Source organism: Sinocyclocheilus rhinocerous, unplaced genomic scaffold (genome assembly GCF_001515625.1).
Source record: "Sinocyclocheilus rhinocerous isolate Xijiao unplaced genomic scaffold, SAMN03320098_v1.1 scaffold1093, whole genome shotgun sequence".
In the NCBI taxonomy this organism is placed as follows: Eukaryota; Metazoa; Chordata; class Actinopteri; order Cypriniformes; family Cyprinidae; genus Sinocyclocheilus; species Sinocyclocheilus rhinocerous.
In genome coordinates, this window is record NW_015626381.1 from 763,336 (window position 1) to 778,214 (window position 14,879).

The following is a 14,879-nucleotide window of genomic DNA, read 5'->3' on the forward strand; positions in this document are numbered from 1 at the left end:
ATATAAATTATAAGTCAATTTCAAGCTTTTACGAGACTCCAAAATGAGAAAAGAAAGAAACGATTATTGCATATTCTATATATATATATACTGTATATATATATATATATATATATATATATACAGTATATATATATATAGAATATGCAATAATCGTTTCTTTCTTTTCTCATTTTGGAGTCTCGTAAAAGCTTGAAATTGACTTATAATTTATATTTTAGACAATGTTTTGTACTGTTATCAAGATTTTTAGTCATCAGATACACCAATGTATACAGATTTCATTCATTATACACTGTATAATTCATTCATTCATATTTTCATTTATATTGCTTTCATTCACACATTCATATTGCGTGTGTGTGTGTGTGTGTGTGTGTGTGTCTCTCTGTCTGTCTGTCTGTCTCTCTGTGTGTCTGTCTGTCTGTCTGTGTGCGTGTGTGTGTGTGTGTGTGTGTGTGTAAAATCCCTGTATTTATTTCTGTAGTTTTTTTCCAGCTCAGGTACATTGAGGGCCATGAGTAAAAATGCAGAATTTTAATCACATACTTCCAAAAGGCCCCTGCTTGCATCTTTAAATGAAAGTGACTGTGTTTTGTAGTTCAGATGCGCTAAACCGTTCAGAGCAGATGTGATGTTTGTGTGTTTTTGACATGTCACAGTAATGGACATGACCTCTGACCTCCATGCCTTGCAGCCGGTGGGAAGCAGAAGGCCCAGGTGAAGTGTCATGAACCTAATCCTATTAAGACGGGCGGCTCGGGGCACATGCGAGGTCTGCAGCCAGACACATCGACTCCTGCCTCGATCATCTGAGATTCATGAGATTCAATCATCTCCAAGACGCTTTAAGAAACCTCCTGCAAAGCTCCTGAGAAACTCTGCTCAAGTGCACCGAGGGCAAAAGCTGCTTTAAACACAAAGGATGCTCACACCAAATGCTGATTTCATTTAGTTAATAGAAGTTAATTGATAAAGTAAATCTATTTATGACAGCATCCACATTTTACAGCATTTTTACACAAGTGCCTAAAACTTTTAACAGCACTGTAGCTTTGCAGGAGGAGCGCAGGACAGTGAAAAGAGTTCCCAGGGCATTTGAAGGGTACTTATATGTGTTGGTTTACGAAACCCATGAATGCAAGTGTGTTGAAAGTTTAAATAGTTTTAGATTTATGCATATATTTTGATGCAGTGATGATTTCACAGATATATTAGCATGCACTGGGATGCATGCGTGTGTTTCTGTGTAGCAGGGAATTGGAACAGAATTGCAGAACTGCTCCGGATTGCGTGCTGGCAGGTCGTTTTCTCATGCCGTACTTCAAACATGACACTTCAAAACCTCTCGCTCCATTCAGGGCTGTTCCTGCCCACAAAGACACAAACATGACACTGATAGGTGGACGGCCCTCGCAGTGAACCCTGCAGGTAAGATCTGGACGCATTCACACACACACACACAAGCACGCACATGAACACAGTGTAAATACTGCATGACATCTGTACAGAAAAATTGATTCAGGTTACATAATACATGCACATTTTTAATAAAAAAAAATCTCAGCCTCAAGAATATCAGCACATATATAATCTTACAGTATGTATACATTTATTTAAATAAAAAAATATGAATTTCCATCTCAGCCTCAAGAATATCAGTACACAGACATTGCATGACTACAGATTACATGATGAAAACTGTAGTTAGTAACATTATCTAGGTTACTTTAATCTAGATTACTTTTTTAATCAAACTTGCCATTAAACATACCTTACTGATAGAAAAAAAGAAGTAAGAGAACAAAAACATATTCCATTTTTTATATCAACATCATAAAATGCATTAAACATTGCATTGGTGAGTTGATAATAAGATAATTAATTAAATCATAAATCCAGATTACATGTAATCCATCGCTACCACTGCGTGTGTGTGTGTGTGTGTGTGTGTGTGTGTGTATGTGTGTGGTCTTTCTGTCTATCATCAGGTAACTGGAGGTGTGCACTGTGCAGTTACAGGTGCAGAACATCAGAGCATCGGCTCTTCCTGCTCCGGATTGCGTGCCGGTAGGTCGTTTTCTCATGCCGTACTTCAAACATGACACTTCAAAACCTCTCGCTCCATTCAGGGCTGTTCCTGCCCACAAAGACACAAACATGACACTGATAGGTGGACGGCCCTCGCAGTGAACCCTGCAGGTAAGATCTGGACGCATTCACACACACACACACAAGCACGCACATGAACACAGTGTAAATACTGCATGACATCTGTACAGAAAAATGGATTCAGGTTACATAATACATGTAAATTTTTAATTTAAAAAAATCTCAGCCTCAAGAATATCAGCACATATATAATCTTACAGTATGTATACATTTATTTAAATAAAAAAATATGAATTTCCATCTCAGCCTCAAGAATATCAGTACACAGACATTGCATGACTACAGATTACATGATGAAAACTGTAGTTAGTAACATTATCTAGGTTACTTTAATCTAGATTACTTTTTTAATCAAACTTGCCATTAAACATACCTTACTGATAGAAAAAAAGAAGTAAGAGAACAAAAACATATTCCATTTTCACACACACACCATTATCTGCTTTATATCATGTGTTCTTTCACACACACACACACGCACACACACACTCACATACTCTCGTCTGGCAGTAAAGGTGAGCGCGGCAGGTGCTCGAGTGTTGCGTGATGAAGCTTCACACTCATTTAACTTCTTTCATCTTGTGGGATTCCTTTGAGTTTTACTGCTGAAGGCAAACAAATGTGTCTTGCTCTCTTAGTTTGGCCTTTGACACTGACATAGCGGCTCCAAACACACGCAAACTCTTCATGCTACATTACTGCCTAAGTGTTCAGATTTTTATGCTGTTTTGGCATGTTTTTTTCCCCAGTTGCTGTTCTGAGTTCAGTCTCTGCTGTCTCGTTTGTCTCTCTAAGTGCAGTTAACTCAAATTATTAATTAAGGGACCGAATGCAAGCAACACTGATGTTTTTGGATTAGATTTTATTGATTGATTGATTTAATTTGGATTTTGCATTATAGAGACTAAAAAAAAACATTTCTTTGCATGAAAAACAGCATTTGCTCTTTAGGCTTGACTTTTTTATTCTTCACAGTTTGCACTCTAATTTCACTCTGCATAAGTTATCATAATTTGTGTTCAAAGCCACTTACAAACAACACTGTTAACATTTTACTTAAAGCCTTTAAATATAATGTATAATAAATGTGTTTTTAATGCATCAATTATGCCTTGTAATGCACCTTATATTGCACTTTATGATCTTTTGAATAATTGTAAACACATTATAATACTTATCTATTCAGATAAGTATGATGCATTAAAATACATGACAAAGAAAACCCTTCAAATATTGTAATGTATAATGTATGTAATATATATAACAGTTTGCCTATTATGTCAGGAAAGTTGTTTCCAGTTTTTGTTTCAAACATTGGATTTTATTTATTTATTTATTTATTGCACATAGAAAAAGAAAGAAAAATGCATGGAAAGAAAAATATTTTTGATAGAAAAAAATACATTTTTAAAGAACCTTTAAGTCAACATTTCTTAATAGAACCAGTTTTTTTTTTTTATAACCTAAAGAACATTTTTCCACTGTAAAGAACTTTTTATGCAATGGAAGGTTCAATTGATGTTAAAAACTCTTTATGGGACTGATGCCAATAAAAAAACTTTTTTTTTAAGAGTACATAATATAATATATTATATAATATAATATGCAAAAAGTAGGCTATAAAGTATAAAAGTACATTCTGTTGTATATTTTGTGCAGCTGTTTTAGGCTTTGTGTCCTGATCTAGAATCTTTTTCTTTTTTGCTCTCCAACAAAAGGGCAACTTCTCACTAGAACTTCAAAGCCCCTTCAGAGATCCTTAATTACACGAGCAATGGTATAATTAGGATTCTTACGAAGCCGCTCGCGCTGACCCGGGATCTGTTCCTCATCTTTGATCATCTGAAGACGACCAGACCTATATGATGATATAAATCATCTGAAGAGCGAAAAGAAAATATATGATTGATCGGTGCTGCCAGAGCGTCTCATTCTCATTCAGCGAGATGCTTCATAAAGTCGAAATGCAACAAAAACAAGTAAAGTTTCTACCGAAATCAAGCGCGTGCATGAAATGAATCAATAAAAAAAAATCTGTTTTTGCAGCTTTGAAAGTGACAGAGATCGTTAAACGATGGTAAAGTGAACTCGGTTGCACCTCCAGCATCCTCGGGCGAGCTCTCACGCAACGTGGCCAATCTTTAACCCGCGCGCCACAGGTGCATGCACGCGATGCTGTTTGTTAGGTTTATCGTAGCGTGTTTCAAATCATGATAACAGTCTGTGGTGACCGAGATTCTTACAAGAGAAACTATACCGCAGAACAAAGAAATCAGCGCAGTTCGGGTTTCATGCATTTCAGTGACAGCGCTTTACTGACACGCATTGCATTGGTTTGACTCCATTCTGGCGGCTTTTCCTGTTGACACACTGAATGAGATGTACGAAAAAGGTGTGCAGGAATCTGCAGCAGGGCTGTGAAACACACACACACACACACACACACACACACATCTTTGCACGCGATGCTCTACCTGTTGCTTAATGAGTTACGAGCGCGTGCCAGGCGAACATGACCCTACAAATCAACGCAAAACTCTTTCTTTCGTCGATTTACTCTTCGGCGAATATGCAGGCAATTATCAGATGTGTTGCAACAAACAGTTTATTTAGTCTAATTGCTGAAATTGTCAAAAAAGATTTATGGCACTGACTTCTGTCTGTTAAAACGGTTTTATTAGATAAATAAACATCAAGAAGCATGTTAAAGTATCTTCTTTCTTTCTTTCTTTCTTTCTGTGCTCAGCTGTATATTTTTTATGAGTTGTAAATATCTAATCTATAATACGCATTGCGCATTTATTTCTCAGTCTATGCATTGATTAGTATTTTTCTAAAAACGGTCAGACAGCTGTTGTAATGTTGTAAAATATTATCGTTATCACATATACGTCAAATACATGGCAAAAAGTTTAACTCATTTATTTTCATATATTTCAAGGTTCTTTTAAAGTTTCACTATTTATTTATTTATTTAGGATTTGTAATACATAAATCTATTATTATTATTTAACCTATCTATATTAATAAATAATCCATCTAGTTTAATAAATATATAGTAAGAATATTGTAAATTTGTTTAAAGGTTCTGTTGGTTTAAAGGGTTGATCATTCATTCACACACACACACACACACATACACACACACATACACACACACACACACACACACACACACACACACACACACACACACACACACACACACACACACACACATATATATATATATATGTAGTCACATCATTTAGATATGTGTGTGTTTGGAAACGCAAGAGAACTTAATTAAGTCTCTAATTACTCACGCAGTTTTTCTCCGTTAATGTTGCGACGAGGGATCGATCCCCCTGTAATAAAATCTCACTCCTGTCACTGATTCTCTCCCATTCACAAAGCCTCCAGCTCTTCGTGACGTCACGTGAAGAGCAACCAATCGCCACGAGGTCTTCTCTATAAAAGTTTTCCCCGCTGGAACACTGCAGCACTCCTCTGGAGCTAATTGACTCTGAATAGACAGATTCAGCTGAGAAGAGGAGAAATATTCGTCCGATCGCTCTGGGTAAGTCTGATGGCAATGTTTCTTTCTTTTAGAGAATATTTGATTTCATTTCAATTTTCAATTTCAATCTTTTTTTTTTTTACACAAAAATATAAAAAAAATGAACCCTTCTTACTTCTTTTACACAATATTGTACCACTTGTTCATTGACTGGTGTGCATTAGATTTTAGAAAATGGATATATAGATAAAAATGTATGGCCCAACTTTGGGTCAAATTTGGACTAACCCAACTTTTGGGTTAAAAATTTAATGTAAAAATTTAACCCAACAGTTGGGTTAGTCCATATTTGACCCAAAGTTGGGTTGAAACAACCCAGCATTTTTTAGAGTGTATATATATATATATATATATATATTTGACTAAAGATTTTAGATCAATATTTAAAGTTTTTAAGTTTATTAGTGTTATTATAGGACATTACAGTAAATGAAAGTGTGTGAGAGTGTGTGTGTGTGTGTGTGTGTGTGTGTCTGTCTCAGATATGCGCTCTGACCTTGAGACAAATCACTTCACGTGTACTTTATTAGTAATGAATTTCGCAAAATGCAAATAACCAAACAACATGCACTGGTTAAACTGCAAAAACAGATCTGTTAGTTGCATGCATGCACTAAAAAGCTCATGCATGCACATGCAATGCAACATTACCAAAAAATGGGTTGCAGAGCCTTTTTCAGTATCATTCGTGCAAGATGTATTACTGCACTATTCTCTCGCCGTCTAAGGTTAACAGTCAGTGTTATTGGTCTCTCTTTTGTTTTAAGCAGGTAACCTGTTCAGTGTTTGCAAGAGCAAAGATTGTTGAGGGAAACAGAGCAAAGGAAGATAGCCATGCCTCTTACGGTTCTTCCCATGTTGGGCCCGATTTCTGTGTCTGAGAGCCTTGTGGCCATCATCACGATATGTGTGGTGTATCTGCTCATGCGCCTCACGCATATTAAGATCCCAGAAGGGCTCCAGAAGCTGCCGGGACCGAAGCCTCTTCCCATTATCGGAAATGTTCTGGAAGTGGGAAACAACCCACATCTGAGCCTGACCGCTATGAGTAAGTGCTACGGCCCCGTCTTCCAGATCCAGATGGGCATGCGTCCCGTTGTAGTACTCAGCAGAAACGACGTGATCCGTCAGGCCCTCCTCAAACAAGGCGAGGAGTTCGCCGGACGTCCGGATCTCTATAGCAGTAAGTTCATCAGCGACGGAAAGAGCCTGGCCTTTAGTACGGATCAGGTGGGTGTCTGGCGCGCCCGTCGCAAACTGGCCCTCAGCGCCCTGCGAACATTTTCCACAGTGCAAGGCGAAAGCTCAGAGTATTCATGTGCCCTTGAGGAGCACATCAGCAAGGAAGGTCTCTATCTGATTGAAAGGCTTCACAACGTCATGAAGGCCGACGGGAGTTTCGATCCCTTCCGGCACATCGTGGTGTCCGTGGCCAACGTGATCTGCGGGATTTGCTTCGGCCGGCGCTACAGCCACGACGACGACGAGCTGGTGAGCTTGGTCAACCTGAGCGACGAGTTCGGGAAGATCGTGGGAAGCGGCAATCCTGCGGATTTCATCCCTTTCTTGCGTATCCTGCCTAGCACAACCATGAAAAAGTTCTTGGACATCAACGATCACTTCAGCAAGTTGGTGAAGAAGATCGTCAGTGAACATTACAACACCTTCGACAAGGTGGGAGCTCTCAGACTTGTCCATCAGATCGCTTTCCCCTTTATGCTTTTCATATGTGACCCTGGAGCACAAAACCAGTCATAAGGGTCAATTTTTTGAAATTGAGATTTATACATCATCTGAAATAAGCTGAATAAATAATCTTTCCACTGATGTGTGGTTTGTTAGGATAGGACAATATTTGGCTGAGATACAACTATTTGAAAATCTGGAATCTGAGGGGGCAAAAAAATCTAAATATTGAGAAAATCATCTTTAAAGTTGTTCAAATTAAGTTCTTAGCAATGCATATTACTAATCAAAAATTAAGTTTTGATATATTTACAGTAAGAAATGTACAAAATATCTTCATGGAACATGAGCTTTACTTAATATCCTAATGATTTTCGGCATGAAAGAAAAATCTATAATTTTGATCCATACAATGTATTGTTGGCTATTGCTACAAATATACCCCAGAGACTTAAGACTGCTTTTGTGCTCCAGGGACACATATTTGATATATTTAACTTCAGAATCAAAAGGAAAAAGTAAAAAAGTTCACTTGTTTTTGTAAAATTAGATTTTTAAAAAATTATTTATTTTTTAATGCTGCGTTTAAATTGCAAAGTGTTCATGCATCATTTTAGTATTTGTTGCACTGATTTTATGTCTTATACAGTAAAAGTATGTTTAGACGCATTGAGAATTTGGCGGGAAAAGTGTGCTTAATTCTCATGAAATGAATGTTGCAATGTAGAAAATCTGAATGCTGCTAATAGTCTTCATTTCTCGGTTTGTAAAATGTCATTTCTTATTTTTTACCCTTACCCTTTTTAGGCATGCACATTTTGAGCTGTATGTAAGCAGAACAAATAACCAATTATTAGATCAAATAAGAAATTGATTTTTTTTTGTAAAATTATAAAATTTCATAATATAAAAAAATCGAAAATTATAAAAAAAAAAAAAAATCTGTTTGTAAGTAACCAGAAAAAAAACGAAGAAAAAAAAAATTTAATTCCATAAATTATATGCATGTTATATTATACGTGTGTATAATAATATGTATCACAATTTATGAATAATGAATTTAAAAAAGTAAAAATCTTAGCAGCCCCAATTTAGGCTTCATTTCCTTTATATAAAATATACTATTTTTACATTTTCTTTTGTTTTTCTGTGGAAATATGACTCTTTTTTTTTTTTTTGATTTATTCTTGTATATTTGATGTGTTTGTATGTAACCTAAACTCTTTTCTCTGTCTGTCCTCTCAGGTGATGATAACGGTGAGTTAATATTTGCACATGATACATGATGCTTCTGCAATGAAACTGGTCTCAGATCAGTGCAGAAGGGCTTTTATTAAAGCAGACTTTGTCTGTTTCTCACAGGTGAAGGGTTTTACAAATGGATGGAAGGTGAGTGATTATTTACAGTGTAAATATGATGAAAACACAGATGCATTAATTTGCATATTAATAGTTGTACAAATGACTTGCACAAATTCGTTCTGCTCGTGTTTCATGAATGAGGCCTGACACACTTCCTCCTGAAACTGAGAGATGTCCTCATTATTTGTTTTAAGTATTTTTGTGCTCTGCATTGAAAATGCTCAAGAGTTGGGGATAATGCGAGTTATTTTGATATGTTGATTTGCTAATATAATTACCCAGTCTGAGGTTAGACTGTGTTTGTTCAACACTGATAGTGGAGACAAGAAATTCCTACATTAGAAACTAATATCTATTTATTTGTTTTTATATGGATACATTCAACATAAATGTCTACATATATGTTAAATTTAAATGATCTATTGTGAAGGAAAAAAATTTAATTAAATATTTATAATAATAAGTCAAAGTAAATTATTTACTTCAAGTTTAAATGTAGTTTAAACGTATAGTCATAGTACTTTTAATTTATTATTATTGTTACAATACAAAATTAAACTACAAAATTCTGCATTTTGGCAGAAAAAGTTTTTTTTATATCCTGTTTGTTGCCATTCTTATTTATTAAATATGCATATGACTTTTTCTAATGTATAATTATTATACACAGTTTTATGAGCTCATATTTCCCCCCAAAATAAATATTATTAAAAAAATTAAATACATTTTTTATTTAAATACATTTGAAACATAAAAAAGTATGCCTTATAGTTATAGTATTTTATTTATTGTTATTATTATTATTTTTATTTATAAATAATAATATAATAATTCTGTGTATATTATTAATTTTAATGCTAAGGGTTAATGTGGGGGATTGTTTTGCATATGATTTTAACCTAAACATTTTTAAACATTTTTTCTAATGTATAATTATTATACACAGTTTTATGAGCTCATATTAAATAATAAAACTGTAAGAAAAAAAATTATATATATATTTTTTTAAAATGCATTTAAAAACTACATTATACCTTACAGTTTATAGTTAAAAAATACTTTTTTATAATGATTTTTATATATATATATATTTGTTTTCATTATTTAAAAGAACTAGTTTGTATTGTGTGAAGCTCATTGTTAATGCTTTAGAAAAGTGTGTTGGTTTACTGTGTGTTGATGCGCTGCAGGTTTGTGTTTGGAGAAGCGTGTTTTCTATCGTCTGATCTCTGGCCTCCACAGCAGCATCAACATCCACCTGTGCGCTGAATACCTGCTGGACGGTAAACACACAGATGCAAACTCCTCAGATTTCAATGACACCTCACTCTTTTGAGATCAAAACAGGCCACCTGTGAGGTTTGCTTAGATCCAATGAGAAAGTGTTTTACAAGGGTACTTGTGATCTTACAAGGGTTTTGCATAGTGTTTTCTTTACTCTTTACTTCAAAAGCTGTCTGAAAGGGTAATATTTGATGTATTTGAGGTCTGAGATGTGTGAACGGTGAAGAAGAGAAAGAGAGAGAGGGCAAACATTTAGCATTTTAGCTCAGCATTGCCGTCTAATCAGCCAATATTGTGTTAAATAACCTGCATAGCACTTCATCTTTTATAACATGGGATTTTGACCAAATATATTAAATCTTGATTTTTGTAAAATGTTGCAACAAGATGTTAAAAAATGTTGTTTTTTTTTGAAAAATTAGTTTTGGATATATAAGGTAATAAAAAATATTTTTAAAAATACCTTAAAGTAACTACAAATGAGCATGTCATTGCATTTACATTTAGTCATTTAGCAGATGCTTTTATCTAGCAATCAAAACCAGCAAAAGAGCAATAATATGTAAGTGCTATGACAACTATAAAGCAGCACACAAAGCAAGTTATTATTATTTTTATATAATATATTATATATATATATATATATATATGAAGAGTTCATTTGCAAAAACCGATAAACGCGATCAAAAGCGACAAATAAGACATTTATAATGTCACAAAAAAAAATTCTATTTCAAACGAACGCTGTTCTTTTTCAACTTTCTGCTCATCTGTGAATCCTGAAAAATCAAATGCATCACGGTTTCCACAAAAATATCGTGCAGCACAACTGTATTCAACACTGATAATAATCAGAAAAGCAGCAAGTCAGCATATCAGAATGATTTCTGAAGAATCACGTGACACTGAAGACTAGAGTAATGATCGGAGCAATAAATTAGTTTAATAGATATTAAATAGGCCTGTCACGATCATGCATTTAGTGCTGACGATTCATTAATTGTCTGTTTTGTTCAATGCAATTACATTGTCAGTCAAATACATATATTTTTTTTTATTAAATTTAATTAATTTGAATATATAATTTTTTCGTATAATCTTTCCTTATGTGATTTACAGCAATAACTGACTGCTGTGATGCTGAAATCTGACTCGCCTCCAGGAAAATGAGACGCAACAGCAACATTTACACAAATGTAAACTGTACAATTATTGTGGATATCTCAAATAACTGCAAAAACCTGACAGGCCTTATATTAAAATAAAAAAACAGTGTTTGAAATTGTAATATTTAACAACATAACTTTTTTTCCCCCTGTGTTTTTGATCAAAGGCAGTCTTGGCGAGCAGAAGAGACTACCAGCCCAAACCTTTGAGCTGTAGTGTGTAATTAATTAAGTGTATTTGGTGAAGCGCAGACCTTCTTCCTGGGCTTGAGGTGCTCCCTCCACTCCTTCAGCTGCTGGTTGTGCTGCTCGTCCACAGCCTTCAGACGCTGCGTCTCGTTTTCTATCAGCAGGTGACACTTCTCATTCTGCAGGAGACCAGCACACAGTGACACACTGATACAGACACAGCTTTTCTCTACGGTTTGAGACGACGTGTTTGACAGAGGCTTCTGAATTTGAAAGGGAATTTGAAAATATTGATGCATGTTGAGTGGTGTGATGTATATTGTATTGATAGATATTTATGTTTATACTGGTATGTGCCTGTTATGTGCTGTTCACTTTCTAAAGATATACTGTATGATCATTTGTAAACATTGGAAGCAAACAGCAAACGTATTTCCCCTAGTGGAAACATTCGGTACTGCGGCCAAACAAAATTCTCATTTTTTTTGTGATATCAACCTCAAATTTGGAACACAACGTTGTTAGATTTATGGCTTTGATTTTCTAGCAGGTTTAGAGTAAAACATGTTTTAGAACCTTTATGCTTTTCATATGTGACCCTGGAGCACAAAACCAGTCATAAGGGTCAATTTTTTGAAATTGAGATTTATACATCATCTGAAATAAGCTGAATAAATAATCTTTCCAGTGATGTGTGGTTTGTTAGGATAGGACAATATTTGGCTGAGATACAACTATTTGAAAATCTGGAATCTGAGGGTGCAAAAAAATCTAAATATTGAGAAAATCATCTTTAAAGTTGTTCAAATTAAGTTCTTAGCAATGCATATTACTAATCAAAAATTAAGTTTTGATACATTTATGGTAGGAAATTTACAAAATATCTTCATGGAACATGATCTTTACTTAATATCCCAATGGTTTTTGGCATTAAAGAAAAATCTATAATTTCAACCCATACAATGTATAGTTGGCTATTGCTACAAATATGCACATGCAACTTAAGGTCACAGGTGGTCCAAGGTCACAAATGTGATATTTTTTTCAGGATAACATCCGAGACATCACCGATTCGCTCATCAACCACTGCGAAGACCGGAAACTGGACGAGAACTCAAATGTCCAAGTGTCCGATGAGAAGATCGTCGGAATCGTCAATGACCTCTTCGGAGCTGGTGAGCGCTGGGAAAACTGAATAATTTTCAATCTCTGCATGATATTAAAGCATGTCCGTGCTCATTGACAGGTTTCGACACTATCAGTACAGCTCTGTCTTGGGGTGTCGTCTATCTAGTGGCCTACCCTGAGATCCAGGAGCGACTGCAAAGAGAGCTGAGTGAGTATCTCTCTCTTTACGTCTTTCTGTCTTAAAAATTAAGGTTTCCTAAAGGGGCTTTCGCAGTGATGCCAAAGAAGAACAATTGTTGGTTCCTAAAAGAACATTTTAGAAATCTAAAGAACCTTTTTCCACTATAAAGAACCTTAAAAGTAAGTTTCTTCATGGAACCATCGTTGCCCATAAAGAACCCTTATCTTTAAGAGTTTATAGTGGAAAAGGTTCTTCCACTTTTAAAAATTAAAGTTCTGTATTGGCATTAATGGTTCCATGAAGAACTTTTTAAGACATTTCCATTGCACTAAAGGTTCTTTGCAGAAGAAAAGGGCTCTTTAGATTAGTAAAATTTTTATCACAATAAGAAAAAAGGTTATTTTAAGAGCTATTCACTAAAAGATTCCTATGCGATGAAAACCTCCTTTTGGACATTTTATTTTTAAGAGTATATTAAAATATTGCTATCTCTTTAAAAAATACTCTGGATTTTGGCAGCAATACAATGGAAGAACTATTTTTGGTTCCCCACAGAACCTTTCAGTGATCAGTCTTTAAAAGAACCATTTATTTCTTAGTCTGCAGAACATTTTGATAATGTAAAGAACCCTTTTACACTATAAAGAACCTTGTAAAGCTCCTTTATTGGCATTGAAGGTTCCGTGAAGAACCTTTAATATCCATAGAACCTTTCTGATGCAAAAAAAAGGTTCTTCTATGGAATTGCTGTGTGAAAACGGTCTTTTGTAACCTTAAGAGTGCATGGTTGTTAAAGGACAATGGAAGAACCATTTTTGGTTCCCCACAGAACCTTTCAGTGATCAGTCTTTAAAAGAACCATTTATTTCTTAGTTTGCAGAACATTTTGATAATGTAAAGAACCCTTTTACACTATAAAGAACCTTGTAAAGCTCCTTATTGGCATTGAAGGTTCCGTGAAGAACCTTTAATATCCATAGAACCTTTCTGATGCAAAAAAAAGGTTCTTCTATGGAATTGCTGTGTGAAAACGGTCTTTTGTAACCTTAAGAGTGCATGGTTGTTAAAGGTTCTTCATGGAACCATCGATGCCAGTAAAGCACCTTTATTTTTAAGAGACTAGGTAGATTTACTCCACTGCAACTGGCTTTCAAATCTTCCAATCTGACAAATGTTGTTAAAATCTTTCTAGAGGAAAAGATCGGAATGGACCGTACGCCACTCTTGTCGGACAGAACGGACTTGCCGCTTCTCGAGGCATTCATTCTGGAGATCTTCCGTCATTCGTCCTTCCTTCCTTTCACCATTCCTCACTGGTGAGTTGAGAACAGCATCCTTGCATTAAATAAAACCACATGTGAATTGAGTTACTGAAGATGGACGCCTGTAAACAATGCTGCGGTGTTTCCCAAAGTTGGCCGTGCCAATGACTGCTTGTGTTTTACTCTTTCAGTACGTCTAAAGACACGTCGCTCAATGGATATTTCATTCCCAAAGACACCTGTGTGTTTGTAAACCAGTGGCAAGTCAACCATGACCCGTAAGTTTCTCATAATGACCATAAACAGTGTTGGGGAAAGTTACTTTTAAAAGTAATGCGTTACAATGTTGCGTTGCTCCCTAAAAAATTATGTTACTTAGTTACTTTTTATGCAAAGTAATGCGTTACGTTACTTTTGAGTTACTTTTTAAATCTGGGCGGGGCTTGCTTGTTTGTTTTTAATATAGCAAAGTTCTATGTAAAAGCCCTTTCACAACAAAAGTGAAATGAATGAGCCTCAGGCTGAAGGAAATGTAAATTCACGTCTGTACAGTAGAGGGCGCAGCTCAAACTAATCACATGAAGCATATGACGCAGGAGAAGAAAGTTATTCAGAAATAACAAAAATCAAACACAAATGTGTCATTTTTACTTATTAGTATGGTTGAATTGGATCATCGAAGATCATTGGTTAATAAAATGGGATTAAATAAATAAATGATATTCGTCTTATTTAACATATTTAATTAGTGCAGGTTTGCATCATGTTCTGAGTTTGCATTTGACTGTTTTTATTCATTTTGAGGAATACTGAATCTGTTTGTGTGCAGGTAAGATGAGTAAATACATGTTCATATTTAGTCTAGAACTACAGTAACATCACAGCGCACA

The 14,879-nt window shown here is 35.2% G+C and overlaps 1 protein-coding gene and 1 long non-coding RNA gene across 4 annotated transcripts in view; both read left to right on the plus strand.

Moving 5' to 3' along the window:
* Positions 1–5,655: 5,655 nt before the first annotated feature.
* Positions 5,656–14,879, plus strand: part of LOC107712909 (cytochrome P450 1A1-like) — a 12,940-nt gene continuing 3,716 nt past the window's right edge. For 2 of the 3 annotated variants that reach the window (XM_016518303.1, XM_016518312.1), the window contains exons 1-6: positions 5,658–5,731; positions 6,499–7,405; positions 12,467–12,593; positions 12,665–12,754; positions 13,920–14,043; positions 14,181–14,267. In XM_016518303.1, the coding sequence (XP_016373789.1) occupies positions 6,566–7,405; positions 12,467–12,593; positions 12,665–12,754; positions 13,920–14,043; positions 14,181–14,267 (1,268 nt within the window). In that variant the 5' untranslated portion in view covers positions 5,658–5,731; positions 6,499–6,565. Of the gene's footprint in view, positions 5,732–6,498; positions 7,406–12,466; positions 12,594–12,664; positions 12,755–13,919; positions 14,044–14,180; positions 14,268–14,879 lie in introns of all 3 variants that reach the window. The other variant, XM_016518321.1, reaches the window with a different exon arrangement.
* LOC107712926 (uncharacterized) lies at positions 8,662–10,217 on the plus strand. The gene is made up of 3 exons (XR_001636844.1): positions 8,662–8,674; positions 8,780–8,806; positions 9,970–10,217. It is a non-coding gene; the product is annotated as an uncharacterized LOC107712926 (long non-coding RNA).